At 29.8% G+C, this 23739-nt stretch overlaps 2 protein-coding genes across 4 annotated transcripts in view; one reads left to right on the top strand and one right to left on the bottom strand.

Annotated features, from left to right (window-relative positions):
- Window positions 1-23739, top strand: part of LOC113387615 (mannosyl-oligosaccharide glucosidase) — a 36313-nt gene that overhangs the window by 6849 nt on the left and 5725 nt on the right. Inside the window, exons 11-13 of one of the 3 annotated variants that reach the window (XM_026624965.1) lie at window positions 16-314; window positions 387-702; window positions 778-1047. The exons of the other annotated variants lie outside the window; for them this stretch is intronic. Coding sequence (XP_026480750.1) covers window positions 16-314; window positions 387-702; window positions 778-971 — 809 coding nt within the window. The 3' untranslated portion in view covers window positions 972-1047. Of the gene's footprint in view, window positions 1-15; window positions 315-386; window positions 703-777; window positions 1048-23739 lie in introns of those variants that run through there. 3 annotated transcript variants of the gene reach the window in all.
- On the bottom strand, window positions 14538-16626 carry LOC113387616. The gene is made up of 4 exons (XM_026624968.1): window positions 16547-16626; window positions 16161-16462; window positions 15917-16035; window positions 14538-14765 (listed from the first exon to the last, which is right to left on the bottom strand). Exons 2-4 carry the CDS (start codon window positions 16451-16453, stop codon window positions 14623-14625), a joined length of 555 nt encoding a protein of 184 aa, XP_026480753.1. The 5' UTR covers window positions 16454-16462; window positions 16547-16626; the 3' UTR covers window positions 14538-14622.

The raw sequence follows: 23739 nt of genomic DNA, 5'->3' as shown, positions 1-23739 counted from the left end.
TTATTATTATTTTAGGTCTTGATGACTACCCAAGGGCTTCTCACCCCGATGACACTGAAAGGCACCTAGATCTCCGCTGTTGGCTTGCCTTAGCCTCATCAGTCCTCTGCGACTTAACACAGCTGCTCGGTTTAAATGCTGAAAAATACCAGCAAACATACGAAATGCTTTCAGATCAAAATGATCTGGACAAACTGCACTGGTCACAAACCAGCGAGAGATATTCTGATTATGGTTTGCATTCTGATAATGTCGAATTGAGAAGGGATAAAGTCACTACAAATAGTCAAGGGCAGATTGTGCAAAGCGAAAAGGTAAAGAAAATGGGGAAATTTGAGAATATCAAATGGTTGTTTTTGAATAACTTTAATATGTCTTTTATCAAGGTGCGTGTGACTCTGAAAAAGCCTACTCATCGTTTTGTGGACTCAGCATTTGGCTACAACAGTTTGTTTCCATTGATTTTACAAATTTTGCCATCAAATTCTCCAAGGCTGAAGAAAGTTATAGAGGACGTTTATAATCCACAATTGTTGTGGTCGCCTCATGGTGTTAGGAGCTTGTCGAAAAGTTCTCCTTTGTATAAGGCTAGGAATACTGAACATGATCCACCTTATTGGAGAGGACAGATTTGGCTGAATATTAATTATTTGCTGGTGAAAAGTTTGTATCATTATGGATACGCTGATAACAATACAGGAGGTAAAACAAAAAACCAATTTTTCATATAAAGTGTTTATATTTTTGTGTATTATATATCTGGTTGTTTTTTTTTAGGTGAAACAAAACAATTAGCTCAAAAAGTATATAAAGAGCTTCGACAAAATTTAATTCAAACAGTCTACAAAGAATATGAGAGAACCGGTTACATTTGGGAGCAATACGACGATAATACTGGACAAGGTAAAGGCTGTAAGCCTTTTAATGGCTGGACAGCCTTGATTACACTTATTATGGCCGAGAAATATTAGATTTTTGTGATTTCTTTATCAAAGTAAGTATGCAATATGTTTGAATGATATATTTAGAAATAGGTGCAGAATGTGTATATATCAGATAAATGATTAGAACTTGAAATTTATAATCAAATTTAATTAAAACTTAATATATAAATGAAACTCTTCAATAAATGACCAAGAATTAAGTAGTTGTAATAACATAATAAATTTAATAGCATATTTACTTTAAAAGAATACTTAAAAACTAAGTATTCTTTAAGAATTATTTATTTAGTAAAATTTCTATAAACTAATGAGGTTTCTGCATGTTTTTTGTTAAATAAACTTGGAATAAATAAATACATTTTTGTAAAATTTAAAAATTAATTTTAATGCTAGTCTTTGAATATTTTTTATAATTTTGTAATAAAAACTACATTTGTCATAGTTTTGATTATAATTACTTGCTACTTGCTCTCAATTTTTAATGTATTTTAAATTAATTTAAATTATTAATTCTTATTAATGTTAATTTAATTCTATTAAAAATAATTTTATTCTATAAATTTTTATGAGACTGCTTAAAATGTTTAAATACTAGATCAATAAAATATACTGCTGATATTAGTTTTAAGCAAAATTTATCGCACAAATAGAATGTATCTTCAGAAAATTCTAAACTTTCTAATAAGTAATATTAAATTTAAATATTTAGAGTAACATAATAGAAATTCAAATACTTAGAATAACATAACTAAACATTAATCAAGTCTAATTATATTTATAATCAATAGAAGGTAATTGAGTACAAATGTAAAAGAGTAATATGAAATATAATTGATACAAATGTGTATAATAGTTTAATTAATTATTTTTAAAGATGAAATAAAGCTTATAATTAAATATTTTCATTAGAATTATTAGTTCTTGTTTTAAATTTGAATTTACCGGTCACGCTCTTTATCATGAAGTTAGCACTTTGAGTTTCACTACCACCAAAACACTTTTAATGTTGGCAATAATTTGACAATTATGACTTTGTGCAAATTTTGAGTAAATATTAACACAAGTTTTTTCGATATTTTTTTACTGTTCAAACATTTTTTAATTGTTTATACCAAATATATTTAACAAAATCAATACACATTTTATTAATTTTAAATACCTTTTCAATTACAAAGTGCGTTTGTAGGGTTACTCACAAACTCTAGTGCAGCTGTCAAAAATATGAGTAGTCTTCAGTAAAACTGAATCGGAAGTTGTATTTTGGTTAAAGGACCTTATAATGGATGTTATAAATAACTATATTCGTCTGTTAGTAGTACAGTTTCGCAATTGTCAGGAGTTTTGCCCGGAAATCCGGTCACCAGGGAATTTGAGGCTACTGAACATATAGCCAGTGCAGGACCTGGTAATAATTGAAATATAATTAGAATAGATTTTGTTTATTCATATTATTTATACTTCTTAAGCCAAATTTGGTGAAAGTGGTATAATGGATTTTAATGAAAGTATCAATGCCAAATTTAGAAAGTACAATAACACTTTTACAAGTGTTGCATACAACTATTAAAATGTTTATTTTTCTCAATGTTTCATTTTCCTCTAGGTTTACTATGGAAAATATACCGCGGTTACAAAAAATCAACAAAACAATCATGCTCCATATTCGTCTTGGAAAAAAAGCAACTAGACAACTTATCAAGAGATGAAAAAGAATATATTTTAGATACTATGAAGCGAGGAATAACTCAACTTACTAAAATCCGGCATCCAAATGTTTTAACAGTGCAGCATCCTTTGGAAGAAAGCAGAGAAAGTCTGGCTTTTGCAACAGAACCTGTGTTTTCAAGTCTGAGTAATTTATTAGACAAAGGGGTTGGAGGGAATAGTAATAATATGCCACAGCCAGTACCAAAAGGTAATATATATAAATATATACTAGATGACCCAAGACTACAATTTTTTAATATCTTATATTAATATTTACTGTTTACCTAAAAATAATTATTGTTTTTTAAATTACCCTTCACACCAAAATGCATATACATCAATATAAGTGATGTTAAATAAAGAACTGCTATAAATAAAACGATGAGTCTCAATTCCCACACTAAATTGCAAATTGAAGTCTTAATTAATAAAAATTAATATATTGTGTCCGCGATAAAAGTACAAAATTGGATTTGTATCTTGGATTTTTTCACCCAAAATAATTTCTTCAATAACGTTTGCCTATAATTTTTATAATCCTGTATCATATTTGAACTGGTTTTTGGTAATTATAATATCTACATTATATTTTTCTTAGTTATAATTTAATATACATTATTACCTGCTCCTGGGGTCCTCAGCGACTGCATGCCAATTTTTTTCTAGCGTTTTTTCTTCCTATAATTTTACCTTTTTTTTTTTAACAAACTCTAGTGTTTTTTTAATAGTTTATTATTAAAATTATTATTATTAATTAATATTTGGCTTTTGAAACATTTTACTTATTCATTTTGGGCATTTTATGCGATTTATTCTATTGAGCAAATCATAGAGAAAAAAAATTCTAGCCTTTCATTATTAAACAAAACCATAACATAACACTTCTTGTTGGATTATATTAATTTAATTTTTTATTATTTAGAAAGTCCAAAATTGCATCTTAAACTTCTTCTAATTGATATCGTAAGGACCAAGTTGTATGTATTCATCTTTACTTTCAGAACCAACCCTAATTATTACTTAATTTTATATTTTAGGTGAATTAATTTGTCAAATCCTGTACATATGTGTATCATTCAATCTCTCATACATATGCTGTGTCTTATATTTTTAATTTTTTTCTGGCACATCTCAGCTGCTTTTTGGCAATAATAATGTAGACATTTAATTTTTCTTATTCATAATCACGAATTTATTATACATATTCTAATATTGTCTAGGCTCATAAGTAAATTGAAATTTTTGGCATGACAGTTTTTATTTGTTTTCAATGCCAAACAATGTTTCAAATGTTTTCAATGTCAAATAATGACATGTCATTTTTTTGCAGTTTTTTTATTTATTTATGCAATATCACTATATTTTTATAATCACATACTTCTTAGAAAATTCCCTTAACAAACTTCAGAAAGATTTATCAAAATACGAATAATCGTTTAGGAGGAGTATATTTACATACATAATTACAGAAGAATTATATATATAAGATATATATATATATATATATATATATATCTTCTATATATATAAAAATAAGTCGGGTTTTCCTTCCTGACGATATAACTCCAGAACGCACGAACCGATTTCGACAATTTTGCATTCGTTGGAAAGGTCTCGGGCTCCGCAAGGTTTATAGCTAAGAAAATTAGTTGTGCATGGCATCGTGCCTTAATGTAAGCTGCTGGAACTTCACGCACCGTAATTAAAAATTCGAGTAATGACATTAGTGAGAATTATCAGAATTATGCTTGGTTAAGTCAACGAGCAATTCTTGTCGCAAAGAATATTGCTGTACAGTGTACACGCACTGAATTTCACCATTCAATCAAAAATTGCTGGCGATTTGGTGACATACCAATGATTCCGACTGGCCTTTCGTTTGACTTCAAACGATTGCAATTTCCACTTCGCGTTGCATTCGCAATAACAAGTCGCAAGGCCAATCGCTTAGTCTTGACGGGATAAATTTCAAATAGATTATTTAGAAAATCATTGTTTTTCACATACGTTGCCTGTTTAAGAGTTGGAAAACCATCCGCTTTGTTTGTGTTAACGTCAGACCAAAAAACAAAAAATGTGGTTTACCAAAGAGCACTTCAATGAAACGGATAATTTGCGAATTCATTTACATTTACTTAGAGAAGTTCAACTTAAAAAACACTTCATTTTTGTAATCGAAATAAATTCATTACTGTTGTGTAATAAAATCAAATTTTTCCTTTTCAAATATAAAACAAACAAAAAATTTCTTCATCTTTCTCACGAAACCATCTGGTGGCGAAACGGAGTTCGTCGGGTTTGCTAGTATATATATATATATATATATATATATATATATATATATAAATGCATCGAAATTTACAAATTATTATTGTTGTCTTTTCTAGGTATAGCAAGTTACAAGCTCTACGACGTAGAAATCAAATACGGCTTACAACAAATCTCAGAAGGTCTCATTTTCTTACACAATGACATGAAAATGCTGCACCGGAACGTCCAGCCTGAATGCATCATTGTAAACCACATGGGCGCTTGGAAACTATTCGGCTTTGAATACTCAATAATAGGCCAACAAACATCTAATGAAAACACAATACAATTTCCATTCAGAGAATACAATACTTATGTAAACAAACTCAACGAACCCTGTTTGAAATTCTTGGCTCCTGAATGCCATTTAATCAAGTCTGTTAGTCAATCCAGTGATGTGTATTCTCTGGGTGTTTTGTGTTATGAGTTGTCCAGGAAGAGTAAATCCGATAGCGGGACTTTGAATACAAAGATTTTTAATAAAATCAAAAGTTATGATGATTATAAAAAATTTGCAATGAGTTTGAAACGAGGTGATGCCAAGTTGGATTTGTCTTTGGTGGATGAATCGTTGAGGGATTATGTTAAGCTGATGTTGCATCATACACCGGAGATGAGACCGGAGTTACACGATTTTGTAAAGGTAATGAAGCAACAAATATAATACTTTGTTTTTATATTATGTTATCAATTTTTATATTATTTTATTTTAGATTCCATACTTTGATGACATTGGTGTGAAAACATTGAGTTATCTGGATTCCTTATTCCAATGGGACAATTTACAAAAATCAAAATTCTACAAAGGGTTACCTCAAATTTTGCAAAAGTTGCCTCCAAGAATTTGCATTTACCGAGTGTTACCATCGCTTGTTAAAGAGTTTGTTAATCCACATATGGTAATATAAATATTAACTAAAATTTGGATTATTAGATTCTTGAAAAGTTCAGAAATATAAATTCAAAATTAGTAGGACGCATGTCATCGTGCCTTAAGGCAAATTGCTGGAACTTCCCGTATAAAAATTTTTTTTTTTAAAAGGATTATTTGACTTTTTTTGGAAAAAAAAAGACTTTTTGAAGCAAAATTTATTTTGAAATATTTTGGAAATTCAGAACTTTTTTTCAAAGCAATCGTAATGCTTTAACTGCATAGCTCCGCGTCGCCGTCTAACGGATAAATATTGGTACGGAACCGATAGGAATATAAACAAAATTTATACTTATTGTTAAAATCTCTATAAAATATCTGATAATTTGATGTGCATATGTCTAATGATCATTTTTGACTGCCAAATGGCATTTTTTTTACTTTTTTTACTAGATCTTCGAAACCGCTAGACCTGCCTTCATAAAAATTTGATCGGTTCTTCACCTTGTCAATACAAGTGAAATATTTATTGATTTATTCAAATCGGACGCTCCGTTCTCTGAAAAACTGGTTTACTGTTTTTGGCACTTTTTGCCCCATATCTTTGGAACGGCTAGACGTTAATCAGCACGTTTCCTTATCAATACGAATCGAATGTTTTTTGAATTATTCAAATCGCTTCATCCGTGTTCCCGAAATCGTCGACGAAAATTCGTATCCGAACACACACACATACACGCACACATACACACACACACATACATCCATTTTTTCTAAGGTATGCCAAAATGTTAAAAAGGTTTTGAAACGTAAAAATATATAAAAATTTTCATTTTCGATTTTTTTTCCGATTACTATAACTTGCCCTACGGGACTTAATAAAAATTATGTAGTCTTAAAAAATAACAGCAATCAGTTGAGAATTTAGATTTTGAATGCAGTTTCTTCTATAATAATTATCTTTCTTTATAGAATCTCTTTTAACTGTTATAATTATTTTTATTAGGTGCCTTTTGTGCTGCCAAATATTTTACTAATTGCCGAAATATGTTGTACCCGTGAAGAATTTTCAAAATATATCTTGGTACATTTGAAGCCGGTAATGAAACTGCAGGAGCCTATACAGATTTTGTTGATATTCATGCAGAAAATGGAATTGCTGCTGAAATTGACATCACCGGAAGATGTTAAGAGCGATGTTCTGCCAATGCTGTACAGGTGAGTGAAAACTGAAATATATATCTTCTTATATATAAAAATGGAGCTCTCGATCAAATGATTCGGTAAAACTCGAAAACTGCTAAACCGATTTGGCCAGTCTTAGTCTTGAAAAATTCGTGCTAGTCAGTAGGTTGTCGGAAAGGTGAGATATTATTTTAAAATCGCGTTGAAACTTTACATTTTTAATCTGAAAATTTTTGGAGAATCGTAATTTAAATAAAACGTGGCTAATACGTGAAATGTCAAACGTTTTGACCAGTAAAGTTAAGCATTGTTTAACAACAATATTTGAAAGTAGAGGGAAAAATGTATAACCAGCTATAACCTTGATTCTTATGACTTTACTATCGGGAGATAAACGGTAATCTTTGAAAATCCATAATAAAAGTATTTTCTTCCCTTGGTAGTTTTTTAGCATTAGTTAAAAATGTAATTATTTTGTAAAATACCTTTAAAATTAAAATAAGACAGGTCTAGATAACAAATTTTTGAAAGACAGTAAAAAAGCACATTTCTACAATGATGAAGTAGCTGACAGTTTTACTGAACGTAGTCAGATAATTGTTCAGTTGAAATGTGTTATTTGTTGTGATATAATTGTTATTGCTCAAAGTCAAATTGGACCTTTGTGCCTCGCCCTGCTCCACATGTATACTGTTTATTAAATTTACTTTAATTTATCAAATGTTGCTTGAAACTTTTCAAAAAGCAGGTCAAAGAAGAAATAATAATATATAATATATAATAAATACTTAATCCATTTTCTAACTCTTCTCGTAGAAATTTGCGAATTTTGTATAAGCTCAGTAGTATTATTTACAATTATACACAAAATTCAGAATCCAAAAAGAATCTGAAAAACTTGAAACGTAATTAATAAGTCGAAAGACCAATAAAGACTTGGATGGATTATACTATGTTTTCTAAAGAAAGTGTATAAATCTTCCAGTTTGATTGTATTGACAAAATATAGACAAATTAATAAGGTTTATTGTTTTTATAATACTTCATTGTATATTGTATTCAAACAACACATCTTCATACACTTAGTATTACTATTTTTGATTCTCTAAAAATTGTTTAGAATATACCTTACTTAGCAAAACAACGTTTGCCGGGTCAGCTAGTATATATATATATATATATATATTTATATATATATATATATATATCAATTATTCTTTACCAGGGCTTTAGAACCAACATCAACTCAACAAATCCAAGAACTATGCCTCACCGTTCTCCCAACATTCTCAAATCTAATCGAGTACAGTGCAATGAAAAACTCAGTTTTGCCAAGAATCAAAAAAATATGCTCAACAACCGATAAACTATCTCTACGAGTCAATTGCTTGCTGTGTTTAGGAAAATTATTGGGAGATCTTGATAAATGGCTCGTCCATGATGAGGTGTTGCAATATTTGCCAAGTTTGAACTCAAGGGAACCTGCAGTCGTCATGGGAATTTTAGGTAAAGATAGATAACAGATATATATATATATATATATATATATATACATATATATATACATATATATCTGTTATCTATCTTTTTATCTATTTATCTATTTATATAATATAAATAGTTTATCTATTTATATAATATAAATAGTAAAGCAAAACATATATATATATATATATATATATAAAGCAAAACATATATATATATATATATATATATGTTTTGCTTTACTATTTATATTACATTTTTCAGGTATTTACAAATTGGCTCTGAACCACAACAAATTAGGCATTTCCAAAGAGTTATTAGCAAGTAAAATAATTCCATTCCTGGTGCCGTTGAGTATAGAAAATGGTTTATCGTTGAACCAGTTTGAAGCTGTTACCAGTTTGATCCAGGAGATGATTGCTAAAGTCACGAGTGAACAGAGGGAGAAACTGAAACAGATACACGGATTGAGAGACGAAACCAAGTAAGAGGAATAAATGATTAATTTTTATCAATTTGTAATTTTTAATTTTGTTTTTTTTTTCAGAACATTTGATATGTCCGCCCTAACTCAGTCACCAAATGCATTAGTTCCAACAAGTCTAGAGCCAAAAACTAAAGAATCAGATAAAACATTCTCAAATCTGGGACTTGATGATTATTTGACTTCAATGGAAAACTTAGGCAATGATAAAGCTGCAGTTAATAATAAAAATGATACAAGTTTACTGGATTGTTCTGGTAGAGATAAGAGTTTGTCTTTGCAAGATAAACAGAGGTAAGATAAACGATTATTGATCAATTATTTATGTCCAAAATCATTATAGTTTTATTACTGCAACGAGTCTAATTTAGTAACTACATAAATTAAAATTGTTGAAGTGAAACTTCTAATGTGATAATGTTGCATTAAACACTCTTGATGAGGAGAATAGGGCTCTTGACAAAAGCTGAAATAATATTTATTATTATTCATTATGGCTTGCTTATGAATAAATAAAAATAAATAAATAAATAGAAAGATATAAAATGTGAATTGTCTCGACAATGATCTAGGTTGTCTATAATATTGTAAATTGTTTGAAAGCGTTGTGAATTGTGAGACAATGATAGTAAATAATCTGAAAATGTTGCAAATTGTCTGAATATATTGTAGATTGTCTGGGAATGTTGTAATTGGTCTGAAAATATTGTAATTGGACTGAAAATGTTGTAAGTTGTTTGAAAATGTTGTAAATTGTCTGAAAATGTTGCAAAATGTCTGAAAATATTGTAAATTGTCTGAAAATGTTGTAAATTATCTGAAAATGTTGTAACTTGCTTGAAAATGTAGTTTTTGATCTGAAAATGTTGCAAATTGTCTAAAAATTTTGTAATTAGTCTGAAAGTGTTGTAACTTGTCTGAAAATGTTGTAAAATGGTTGAAAATGTTGTACATTGTCTGAAAATGTTGTAAATGGTCTGAAAAATGTGTAACTGGTCTGAAAATGTTGTAAATTGTCTGAAAATGTTGTAAATTGTCTGAAAATGTTGTAAATGTCTGAAAATGGTGTAAATTGTCTGAAAATGTTGCAACTGGTCTGAAAATGTTGTAAATGGTCTGAAAATGTTGTAAATTGTCTAAAAATGTTGTGAATTGTCTAACAATGTTGTAACTTGTCTGAAAATGTTGTAACTGGTCTGAAAATGTTGTAAATTGTCTGAAAATATGGTGAATTGTCTGAAAATGTTGCAACTGGTCTGAAAATGTTGTTGATGGTCTAAAAATGTTGTAACTGGTCTGAAAATGTTCAAAATTGTCTAAAAATGTTGCAACTGGTCTGAAAATGTTGTTGGTGGTCTAAAAATGTTGTAACTTGTTTGAAAATGTTGTTGGTGGTCTTAAAATGTTGTAACTGGTCTGAAAATGTTGTAAATTATCCGAAAATGTTATAACTTGTCTTAAAATATTGTAACTAGTCTGAAAATGTTGTAAATGGTCTAAAAATGTTGTAAATTGTCTGAAAATGTTGTAAATTGTCTGAGAATTTTGTAAATTATCTGAAAATGTTGTAAATTATCCGAAAATGTTGTACATTGCCTGAAAATGTTGTAAATTGTCTGAGAATTTTGTAAATTATCTGAAGATGTTGTAAATTATCCGAAAATGTTGCAAATTGTCTGAAAATGTTGTAAATTGTCTGAAAATGTTGTAAATTGTCTGAAAATGTTGTAAATTGTCTGAAACTGTTGTAGATTGTCTGAGAATTTTGTAAATTGTCTGAAACTGTTGTAAATTGTCTGAGAATTTTGTAAATTATCTGAAAATGTTGTAAATTATCCGAAAATGTTGTACATTGCCTGAAAATGTTGTAAATTGTCTGAAAATGTTGTAAATTGTCTGAAAATGTTGTAAATTGTCTGAAAATGTTGTAAATTGTCTGAAACTGTTGTAAATTGTCTGAGAATTTTGTAAATTATCTGAAAATGTTGTAAATTATCCGAAAATGTTGTACATTGCCTGAAAATGTTGTAAATTGTCTGAGAATTTTGTAAATTATCTGAAGATGTTGTAAATTATCCGAAAATGTTGCAAATTGTCTAAAAATGTTGTTACTGGTCTGAAAATCATGTAACTTGTCTGAAAATGTTGTAACTTGTCTGAAAATGTTGTAGCTTGTCTGAAAATGTTGTAACTGGTCTGAAAATTATGTAGCTTGTCTGAAAATGCTGTAACTGGTCTGAAAATGTTGTAAATTGTCTGAAAATATGGTAAATTGTCTGAAAATTATGTAACTTGTCTGAAAATGTTGTAACTGGTCTGAAAATGTTGTAAATTGTCTAAAAATATTGTTACTGGTCTGAAAATTATGTAACTTGTCTGAAAATGTTGTAAATTGTCTGAAAATATGGAAAATTTTCTGAAAATGTTGTAAATTGTCTAAAAATGTTGTTACTGGTCTGAAAATTATGTAACTTGTCTGAAAATGTTGTAACTGGTCTGAAAATTTTGTAAATTATCTGAAAATGTTTATAATTATTTAAAATGTTGTGAATTATCGGAACTTGTTATAAATTGTTTAAAAATGTTACGAGTTGTTTGAAAATGTTGTAGATTGTCTGAAAATTTTGTGACTGCTCTGAAAATGTTGTGAATTGTCTGAAAATCTTGTAACTGGTCTGAAAATGTTGTAACTGGGCTAAAAATGTAGTAAATGACTGTCTGAAATTTTGCAAGTAGTAAAGATATCTTTTAATACTTCATTACTAATAATTTTTTATGTCAAACGATTAGGAATGACTTGAAACATTTAGAATTCAAAGTTATCAATTCGTATTTTTTGACAAAAACAATCTTCTTTGTTGTGAAGTTGAAAACATAAATCATTTATCATTTTAGAATTGTGTCACAACAAGAATTTGCCCAAAAAATGAGATCTCAACCAGCAATTCTCCAACCACAAAATCCAATCTCAAAACCAACAAACGAAGCAACAAATTTAATGGATTCGAACTTAAGCCAAATGTTCAACCAGCAAACAAAACTATCAACAACAACAACGACAGCAACACAACCAAATTACAACCAAAACTCCTGGAGCAGCAACATCAACCAAAACTTCACCATGAATGGTACCAATTTTCCAAACCAGAACATGGTCAGTAACCCTAATTTTAATCAACAACCAAATTTCATGGGTAACCAGAATTTCACATCCAATTTCCAAAAGCCTAATTATAATATATCGACGAGTACGATGAATCAGAGTTTTATGAATTCTAGTTTTTACGAAAAATGGTTCTATGGCAGCTTTTCGATAGTTTATTAACGTCTCCGACGAATTCTAATAATAAAATACCTATGAATAGTATGCAAACTAATTCTATTAACCAGAATTTTATTAAAAGTAATACCGAGACGAAAAGTTTGACAAAGGAGGATATTTTTGATTTACTTAGCTAATATTATTATAGATTCATATTTTATGATGCAATTGTTAATAAAAAAGATAATTTAATATATTAATTTATTAAGAATTGCATGAACTATTGGAGTCTTTAAAAATTTGGTATGTATAGTAGTTCCTTACTTTTGTGATTTTTGACTGTCATTATTTCAATGTGTTGTTTTAAAACTATCTATAATGCTTAAGTACTTAAATGAAAGTTTATTTATTAGTTTATTATCATATATATAAAATTAATACAAAATATATCATGTCTTTGAATATATTTCACTCATTAATATAATTATAAATATTTATGTGAAAAATAAGGAGTTTAAAAAGAATATTTTTCAAGAAATTCTATGAAAGTAATTATTATATTAATTTTAATAGACTTAATTTAGATTTTAACGAATTTTATTATAAATATTTTAGATGTTTACATATTTTATTATAATTTTTTAAAATTATCATGTTATCGATATTATTATAAACTGTTTTGAAATTGTACATTCCATGTTAAGCATTTTAAATGTAATTATATATATATATATATATATATATATATATATATATATATATATATATATATATATATATATAAATATATATTTAAATAAACATATTTAATCTTTTGAACAATTTCATATAATATAAAATCAATTTCTATTTATTTAATTATGTATATATGATAAAGTATATAATATAACTGTTATAAAATAGTAAAATATTTTTATATATTTACAAGTATATACAGTACAACCCCGTTATGACAATTTCTCAGTGAGCGATTGAAAAGCGTCTTAAACGGGATAGAGACAATTTTATTATCGTCTTGACGGGGTTCTATTGTACTTACAATTAGTCTAATGACAACTTTTTTACAGTTACAACGATATCAAATAGAACTATGTAAAATTTTATGTAAGTATTTTGTTATTAAAATGTAATATCAAACTTTAATTTAAGCAGTCTTGATAACTCAAATATCTTGAAAAACTTATTATTATTAATAGATGTATCAATTTTAGGTTGATGGATTTATAAAACACATGTAGTGCTCAGCATAGTCTATTGATGTTTTTATAGAAGTTTTAAGAAGACGAAAGGAACAGAAATTCAATTTGGTGGTTAATTGAAGTTGATTGGAGTTAAAAAATACGATTAACGAAGGTATGAATATTAATATATTTAATTAAATTGTAACAAAATAAATATAAATGCAATCCATAACATTGAAATGAAAACAATGTGAAATTTACAAGGTATTCATAACTTCAAAGTTCTACAAATTATTAATATAATTTTGTTCCAACAGTTATAAATTTTTGTACACAGATTTATGGATGGTTTTATACACTTTTTAATAATCTATCCTAATATATAATAACAGAGACAAATTTGAACAAAATTATACTAAATATGAAAAAAGGTCAGCACTGAAATCAACAAAAGTTGTAACAAAATAAATATAAATGTAATCCAAAACATTAAAGCGAAAGAAATGTGAATTTGCGAAGTATTCATAATTTCAAAATTCAACAAATTATTTTAATATAATTTTGTTCCAACAGTTAAAAATTTTTGTACACAGATTTATGGATGGTTTTATACACTTTGTAATAATTTATCCTAATATATAATAACAGAGACGAATTTAAAAAAAAATATACTAAATATAAAAAAAGGTGAGCAATGAAATCTGACTATAAAATAATTAACAATAAAAAGCAGACAATATATTTCTATAGTAGAACAATTTTTACAACTGACAAAAATTTTCATATTTTTATTTTGTTTATTTTTTTTATTCATATTTTATATTACTATAATAGGACAATCATGGTTACAATTGACGAAATTTTTCATATTAACTTTTCATTAACAGTCATTAACTTTTTTCTAGACTACTCTTACTTGCTCAAAGCTCGTATCTCAAATTTTACTCGCATATCGAAGCAACAAATCGCTCCTTTGGCAACTTGAATCTCAAAACATTTGTATAACAGGTACATGTAATTTGGGATACCACTGTACCTATTCATTTTTGCATTCATATCATCTATTTTACTCAGTTGCTGCCCAACTAATACATTTATCAATTATAATTATCTGTTATTACTATGTTCGACTAATAGTCAATTGGCTGCTAGGATGTTTGTTAAACTTGAACCAAATTCGAAACATCACAAAACTACCATAAAGCATTCCTATAGAAATATTTACAAACGATGCCACTCTGTAATAAGAATCTATATAATTGTTGTGTCCAAAAGTTGCAAAAACCAGGCACAAGGCGTAGATCGTGGTCAGGATCGTCCTGGATTTGTTCAGATCCTGAAAAGGAAAAAGAATAATGAATAAAGTTAAGGGACTGGATTTCCAACTTGTGTCCCAGGTTTTTCTAAAAGCCATATTTGTCCCGGATTGTCCCGAGTATTAATAGAACTAGTTGGTTTGGTATTTAGCCTTGAGGCAAGTTACATGAACTTCCCGATATGTGTCAATAATCGACTTAAAAAAAAAATGTGTAAATAATATACTTCATCAATCCTACTTTAAAAAAAAACGATAATAATTTTAGCAAACTTTGACGAATTTGTAAAATTTAACTACTTGTCGTAAGGCCGTAACATTACAGTAAGTTCTATAAGACCACGATGAATATCGCCAAAAAAAGTTCCATGAACATCGGCTTAAATTTTTTTCAACAGTTAATTACAAGAAAACGGCTCGGTAGATTTTCACCTAAAATTAATCAGTACCATTCCCAACTAATATCTTTCGAACAGTTTTTGCTTTTTCAAAATCGGTTCGGTAGGATGAGCTTAAATGTCGACGAAAATTTAACACTTTTTTCAACAGTTAATTACAAGAAAACGGCTCGGTAGATTTTCACCTAAAATTAATCAGTATCATTCCCAACTAATATCTTTCGAACAGTTTTTGATTTTTTAAAATCGGTTCGGTAGGATGAGCTTAAATGTAGACGAAAAGTTTAACACTTTTTTTCGAATTACAAAGAAACGGCTTGTCAGATCGTTGCACAAAACTGACAAACAACTCGTCGAGATACATCGAATGGCTTTTAAATTTTTGAAGTCGACCCAGCCGTTTTCGAGAAAACGTCGATTTACGGCAAAAAATCTGTTCACATACACACACACACACACGCACACACACACATACTTTTTCCAAATTTGGTCTCATTCGATTCAGAATGGCTTGAAACGTCGAGAAAACATAAAATTAGCAATTCGGATTTTTTGATGAAAACAAACTCCTTCGGGAAGTTAATTAACAAAATTATGGAAACAAACGAACAAGTATTATTTTTAAATTAAATAAGAAAAAAAAATGAATGGAATTAAATAGAAATAGAAGACTCCCCAGTTCCTGATTAGCATTACCAAAAATTGCCGTCCTGGTTTTGACTTAAAAAAATATGGTCATCTTAATAAAGTAGATGTGATGTGATATCTATTTACCTGGATTTCCAAGTAGTCGTTTATGGCAGCTCGACTTAAACTGGTGGAGCAAGATATGCAGAAACTTGCTATTAAAGTTATGACCAGGATGGTCATGGTGTTGTAGACTTTTGTCACTTCTGAAAATATAATAAAGGCTAGTAGTCAAAGAAATACTGTCAATTCAGGCCAAAACAAGAATTGGATGGATCATCTCTAAGAATTTCTTCAGGTACTTATTTTTATTATCATTTATCTCATTTACCGTAAAGTGCCATCGATGCCAACATGCAAAACACAGACAAATAAACCAGCCTCATATTTGCAGACATTTTGGACAACTTCGAAATCAGTACATTGCCACTCATCCCGATTATGGAGGCTGCCAGATAAAAAGTGATGCAAAGGACTATCGGTAGTCCAGCCCTTAGCAGAATCGATGGCAGCAAAATCCAGAAAAATAAGGGCATCAGACGCTGGTACAGATATAATACCAGACTTGGGTAGAAGGATGGTTTCTTGAAGACTGTGAACTCTTCGCAGAACTTGGAGCAGCATTTTTGGTTCCTGGGGGTAAAAGGGGTAAAAAATTTTACAAGAAATCTGGACGAATACTCAGGTCAGTTGATTTTTATTTTTTTTTTATCATACCTTGGTCGATTTTGACGGCTGTTGAATTCCAATTGATTTTCTGAATAAATTGGCTGAGGTTCTGTGATGCTACCATTTCTGCAAAATTAAATATAGAAAGGTTTAAGTACTGATAGGCAGTGGCGTCGGAACCGTGTGGAATGTGTGGGCTTGAGCCCACCCATGAATTTTGATGGGGGGAGGGGCTCAGCCCACCCATTAATTTCAAAAAATTATATGGGCTAATATCTCTAAAAAAAAAAACGAGCCCACTGGCTGTCTATCAAAAAAAAAAAACGAGCCCACCCATCAAAAGTTTGGTTCCGACGCCACTGCTGATAAGTGTAGTTATTTTTTAACTTCCCGTAGGGTAGATATAGTAATGGGCCGAAAATCGAAAATGAAAATTTTTGCATTTCTCGACGTTTTGAAGGTTTCTGAACATTTTAGGGCATACCTCAGAAAAAATGAATGTGTGTGTGTGTGTGTGTGTGTGTGTATGGATACAAATTTCCAGTCACGTTTTTGGGCGCGCGGATCAACCGATTTGAATGGTTCAAAAACATTCGATCCCTATTGATAGGGAGATGTGCTGATTAGTTTTTGGCAAAGGCAGGTCCAGCCGTTACGGAGATATGGAGCAAAGAGTGCAGAAAATACAAATCGAGTTTTTGAGAGAACGGAGTATCGGATTTGAATGATCTAAAAACATTCAATTTGTAATGATTGGGAGAAGAGGTGATTAGTTTTTGGCAAAGGCAGGTCTCGCCATTTTGAAGATACACAGCTAAATGTGCAAAAAATGGCAGTTTTTGAGTGAACTAAGCGTCCGATTTGAATGATCTAAAAAACTTTCTGCTTGTATTGACAAAACAATTGCTTTTGAGGATAAAAAATTATTACATCCTTTTTTATTTTCCATAAAATATTTTTGTAATTTTGGATTAAAAATTTAAAAAATGACCCAGGCTAAGCACAGTCTAAGCGCCACTCTGGTACAAATGTTTATCCAAGTGCTTTTAGACTGTTTATGTAAAGGAGCACTTTTCCAATTTTGTGAAAACTATTGAAAAATGTGAAAATACCGCCAAGCTAAGCACAGCATAAGTGAAAATGTCGCACAGAATTATTTGCAAATGCGTTTAGACTGTGACTGTGCGGGAGCACTTTTTTCAATTTCGTGTAAATTGGCAACTATTTTTTTTTTTGAAATTGAATTCGAAATGAAATGACGATTGTTAATGTTCCTGGAGATAAATTGATTTATGATTTACATTTGATTTGCTCAGATATATACAAGATAGCAAAGTAATGAAAGTTACAGCATTTGTAATAATATATTTGAAAACGTGTAAAATTCCTCGAATATTTCAGTGCGGTACGGGAAGTTCAAGCAATTTGCCTTGAGACACGATGCCATACACCACAAGTTTTTTATTACCTTTGGCTGGTACTGGCAACTCCAGAAAACGTCGCCATCAATCTACTTCTTGCAGTATTGTCTACAATCTTCAACTTCTTGTCTACAGGTTTTTTGGTACTATCAGCACTTGTTAAATTGTTAACAGTCTCTGCAATAAACTTGGCCCTATCACCACTTTTGTCATTGCCAACTTTTGATGGCACTTCTTCGATTTTTGTCTTTCCGTACTCGTAAATCACTTGGTCACCAGTTTGATTTGTTGTGGTCTCATTTTCTATAACGTAAACATCATCTGGTTCATTGAAAGGATTGTTGGGGTCCTTGTCGGCTTCGTCGAAAGGATTGGTACTTGTTTCGGGTTCTGGTTCATCGAAAGGATTTGCTGGGACGTCTTGCTTGGCGTAACTGGTGTCCCCGTAAACTTGCTTGGACGATTCACCAATTGTTTTGACGTACTTTGTTTGTTGGATTGTATTTGTAGGTGCTTCATGCTTCTTGCAACTATCTTGTTTATCTCTACTTGTCTTCTCCTTGAACCTTTTTTCAATCTCCTCAACCTTATTATAAACATCCAAATCCTCATTATCATTATCCAGGATCTCATACTTGCTCACCACCATCGCCTTATCGTATGTGGGATTTTTATAAAACATCAAAATAATACAATTAGTGCACAAGGCCAGAAGGACATATGTTACGACTGTCGCCAAAAAATCGGTTTCGATGAAAATAATCAGGAAAATCGATATCAGGATCGAGCCCAAGTAGAAGGTGCATTTTAGATAGATCTCGATGGAGTGGAAGCTGTCGTTGAAGTATTTTTGGAGGATGAAGAGCGATTGTTTGCGGAGGAGACAGGCACCAAAACCTGGATGAAGGAAATAGAAATATATAATAGAAAGATTCTGGTAAATTATGTTGGACTGTGAATGATTGACCAAAAATAGACAAGTTGGTCAATCTAATGATTTGGAGATGCTTTGGCAAATAGATGTTTAGATTTAGATAATTAGAGACCATAGTTATTGGATAATTTAATTAATTGTAAATCATCATCTGTTATTTTCAATTTTCTCAGTTCTTTGATATCCTAAATCTTTGTTCTGCTTTTTGCTACAGAATAGTTTAGAATGAAAAAAAAATCCAGGATCGCATTAGTTATTAACTTTCCGTAATTATAGTAATGGGCCCAAAAACGAAAATGAAAATTTTTGCATTTCGGAGCGGTTTCGGAGATACAGAGCTAAATGTGCAAAAAATGGCAGTTTTTGAGAGAACTGAGCGTCCGATTTGAATGATCTAAGAAAACTTTCTGCTTGTATTGACAAAACAATTGCTTTTGAGGATAAAAAATGATTACATTTTGTTTTAATTTTCATAAAATATTTTTTGTAATTTTGGATTAAAAATTCAAAAAATTACCAAGGCTAAGCACAGTCTAAGCGCCACTCTAGTACAACAAGTTTACTAAGTGCGTTTAGACAGTTTATGTACTGGAGCATTTTTCTAATTTTGTGAAAACTATTGAAAAATGTGAAAATGTGAAAATGGCGCCAAGCTAAGCACAGTATAAGTGAAAATGTCGCACATAATTATTTGCAAATGCGTTTAGACTGTGACTGTACGGGAGCACTTTTTCAATTTTGTTCAATTGTAAATTAGGCAACAATTTTTTAAAAATTGAATTTGAAATGAAATGACGGTGATTGTTAATGTTCTGGAGATAAATTGATTTATGATTTGTGATTCACATTTGATTTGCTCAGATATAACAAGATAGCAAAAATAATGAAAGTTACAGTATTTGTAATAATATATTTGAAAACGTTTAACATTTCTCGAATATTTTATTACGGTACGGAAAGTTCCAGTAATTTGTCTTAAGCAAAATGCAGTGGACTTAAAGAACTTGAAAAAAAAAGTTCTACTATCCAAAGAAATCTGGTTTGGAAAATCTTTTCAAGAAAATTGTGACAAAAACTAAAGTATGACTAGAAGAAAAAATATGTTGACTCGTCTTTGGAGGAATTTTACTGGTCTTCTATTTTGAGGATTTGGAGTCTTTTTGATGGGTATATTTGGAAAATTAAGATAGAACTGAATTTTTTATGCAATTTTAGTTGAGATTTTGGTCAAACTACAACATTTTGGAGTCTCTGGTACGTCATCTCAAAGAATTGGGAACTTCAAAGTAAGTCCAAATTGAGAATTTGGAGTTTTTTGGAAGATAGATTAACAATTAATGTAGTTTGGTTAGATTGGTTTAAAAATAAAACAGAACAAAAAGTTCCATTTAGTTGGTTCAGAATTTGGTAAATTTTGGGGGCTCTGGTACATTATCTGGATAAAAAAAGTTGACTTTAAGTAGTCCAATCTGAGAATTTGGAGTCTTTTAAGTCGACAGATTATTGATAAGAGTAGTATTATTAGATTGGTTTATAAAAGAACAGAACAACTGGTTTCATTCAGCTGGTTGAAATTTTAGTCAATCTATGGTGTTTTGGAGTCTCTGGTACATTATTTGGATGAAAAAAGATAACTGAGTCTTTCAATAAGACAGATGAACAGTAGTTTGGTCAAACTCGTTTAGAAAATTGGAAAAATTCAAAGTGTTCATTTGAGTTCAAGTGAGTTCAAATAAAAACATGGTCAATCTTATGCTTTGGAGTCTCTAATACATCATCTTAGAAAAGTCATAACTTTGAGTAGTTCAAGCTGGGAATTTAGAATATTTTTTGGAAAGTTCTGAAATAATTAAAATAATTTGGTCAAATTTTTGTTCAGAAAGTTAGAATGAAACTAAAAGTGCCATGGAATTTGAACCAAACTCAAAATATCATTGGAAAATGTAGGCTAAACTGTTGATTTGGAGTCACCTAGGAAAATTTAATTTAAATTTGGAACATTGGAATAACTATCTATTGATCATTTTAGGATCATCATTAAATATTTACATCTTTTTTGCCCTGGTTTTTACTGAAAAATATTCTGCTAAATAATAGTCAATATGCAGTTGCTGGTTTTGAATTTAATAAAATCCAGGACTGTTTTGGTAACTGATTAATTATTTTGAAAATAAGGAAGTGAGGTGAATCTAAATGGAAGAAAAGAAAACGAATGGAGAAATGCTGCAAGAAAAAAGTTATATCAAGACAAATTGAAAAGAACCAAAATATAACAACGAATTTTATCCAACACTTTTAACTATAAAACACTACAAGACAAAAGTCAGATCCGATAAAAAAAACAGAGTTCCAAAACATATCAACAAATTTGACGCCAAGATTTTAACTACAAATGCCATCCATCTAATTAATCATTTCACCAGCTACTTATTTTTAACTCTATTTCCATTACTATTTCTTACCAGACAGAAGTCCTGGCAAAATTTTGCTTGCAGTAAAATTATCGACAAAGATCCTAGCAAAATGTTCCAAAGCATCACCACTATTTGCTTCTTGTGACTTCTGGTTGTCTTCTTGTTTTTTCTCAAAAAATCAGCAACAAAGAACTCACAATTCCGGCGACGAACAGTAAATTCGCACATATCGAAATAATCCGGGGTTTGTCCGGGAGCAATTTTAGGATTACATCACTCCATGGCCCTGAAAGGATAAAAGGATAAAAATTAGTATTAAATGACATTTCTTCTTACTTGTTAGTAATTTTTACAATAATTCTACAATGATGAATTAGCTGTGAATTCTACTGAACTAAGTTCAAGAATTGTTTGTTTGATGAGTTATTTGTTGTGATGTAGTTGGTTCAGTTTTTACTGAAATTCAAATTGGAACTTTGTGCACTGCCCTACCTTTTATTTTATTAATAGATTATTATCATCATCTATTTATTATTATTACCTGCAATGATCCAGAACAAGTTGTACACCACAGGGACGAACATGAGGTCGCTGTCCCAGAATTTGACGTCAAAAAAATGAAAATGCTGCTGATCGACATTTTGTTGGGAATTTCGAACATCGCTCAATTCTATAGAGATCAAAAGTGCGTAGAAAACCGTGTATGTCGATATGAATGAATTTATATACATGCATATCGATAAGTTCATAAATTTGCGACCACGGGATATGTCTTCGGTGTAGGAGTCGTCTTGGTACATCATGGTAAAGGAGTTATAAGAGATATATAATATTTATAACTTGGTGTAAGGCAATATCAGGATTTGTGTTTTTAAGGACAAAATAAATTTGGAGGATTTTTGGTCAGATTGATTGTCAAATTTGGGATAATATGAAAAATTTCAGATAGTTTGTTTGATATTAGGTCGGTCTGATTTGGAGTCAGTTAGGAGGGTAGAGTTGTATTGAAAAATTGTATAAAGTGTAAAACTGTTTTCAATTTTGTTGAGAATTCGGTCAATTTAAGAATTTAGATTTAGAGTGAAATAGGAGGATAGAGTTCTCTTTGAAAAATTTGGATAAAACGCAAAAAAAATTTCAATTGTTTTAGACTTTTGTTCAATATAAGGATTTAGAGCTTGGCAAACAATTGAATAAGGCACAAATTTTAATACAATTCGTTGACAACTAGGTCAATGTAAAAATTGTTTGATTGATTCAATTGGGCAAAAGTGCGGATTTAGATATGATTGAGCTAAATTGTTTTGTGAGATCAGTTAGAAAATTTGAATAAAATATAAATTTTCAGACAATTTGTTGAGAATTTGGATGTTGCAGAATTGGTAAATTTGAGAATTTAGAGACAGTTAAGAAGGTAGAGTTAGTTTTAAAAAATTTGGATAAAATGCAAAATTATTTTCGATTTGTTGATAATTTTGTCAATCTGAGGGTTTGAAAAATAATTGAATAAGGCAAATAAAATTATGCAATTTGTTGGCAATTGGTTGACAATTGGATCAGGAGTTGGTGTTGTTTGGAAGATATAAGTTATATAAGAAAATATGGATGAAATATAAATTTTTAGGCAATTTGGTTGTTGGGGTTTAGTCAATCTGAGGATATAGATTCGGTGAGGATGGTAGAGTCTTTTTTAATTAATGAAACAAAACTTCTTTGTATTGATTTAGAAATTTGGGCAATCTAAAGATTTCGAGATTGGCAAATACTTGAATAAGGCACTAATTTTTATGTAATTTGTTGACAAAATAGGGTCTATTCGAAGAGTTTGACACTGAAATTTCATAAAATATAAATTTTTAGACAACTTGTTCAGAATTTGGTTGTTGCAGATTTGGAGTTAGTTAGGAAGGTAGGAAATGTTAAGAAAAATTTGGATAAACTGCAAATTGTTTTAAATTTGTTGAGAATTTGAGCAATTTGAGGATTTGGAGCCAGTTGGAAGGTAGAGTTTTTTTTTTTAAAAAATCTGGATAAATTGCAAATTTTTTTTTGGAATTGATTGAGATTTTGGTTAATCTGAAGATTTATAGTCAATTACGATAATAAAGTTTTGGATGAGCAAAATTGAATAAAAAACAGGACTTTTTTTAGTTGGTTTAGATATTTGGTCAATCTAAAGTTTTAGAGATAATTTCTATAATAGAGTTTTGTATGAGAAAATCTTAAATTTTGTATGAACTATCTTTGTATGAATAAAACACAATTTTATTCACTTGGTTTAAAAATTTGGTCAATCTGAGGTTTTGGAAGTTGGCAAACAATTAAATAAGGCACAAATTTTATTGGTTGACTAATGGATCAATGTGAGGAATTGGTATTGCTTAGGAATTTATATTTAAAAAAAATTTTTTGGTCAGATTAGTTTAGAAAATTTGGATGAAATATTTTTTTTAGACAATTAGTTGGAAATTT

This window comes from Ctenocephalides felis, unplaced genomic scaffold, assembly GCF_003426905.1.
Source record: "Ctenocephalides felis isolate EL2017-DRISC unplaced genomic scaffold, ASM342690v1 CF-g0.4_SCAFFOLD_03572, whole genome shotgun sequence".
Lineage (NCBI taxonomy): Eukaryota > Metazoa > Arthropoda > Insecta > Siphonaptera > Pulicidae > Ctenocephalides > Ctenocephalides felis.
The sequence above is the reverse complement of the archived record's forward strand: the minus strand, read 5'-3'. Positions and strand labels throughout refer to the sequence as shown.

Coding starts and splice junctions, on each gene's coding strand:
- LOC113387616 (XM_026624968.1), bottom strand. CDS start 16,453: ATGCTGCTCCAAGTTCTGCGAAGAGTTCACAGTCTTCAAGAAACCATC. Junction 16,036..16,160: donor GGCATCGATGGCACTTTACG/GTAAATGAGATA, acceptor TTATATTTTCAG/AAGTGACAAAAGTCTACAAC. Junction 14,766..15,916: donor ACGACTACTTGGAAATCCAG/GTAAATAGATAT, acceptor TTTCCTTTTCAG/GATCTGAACAAATCCAGGAC.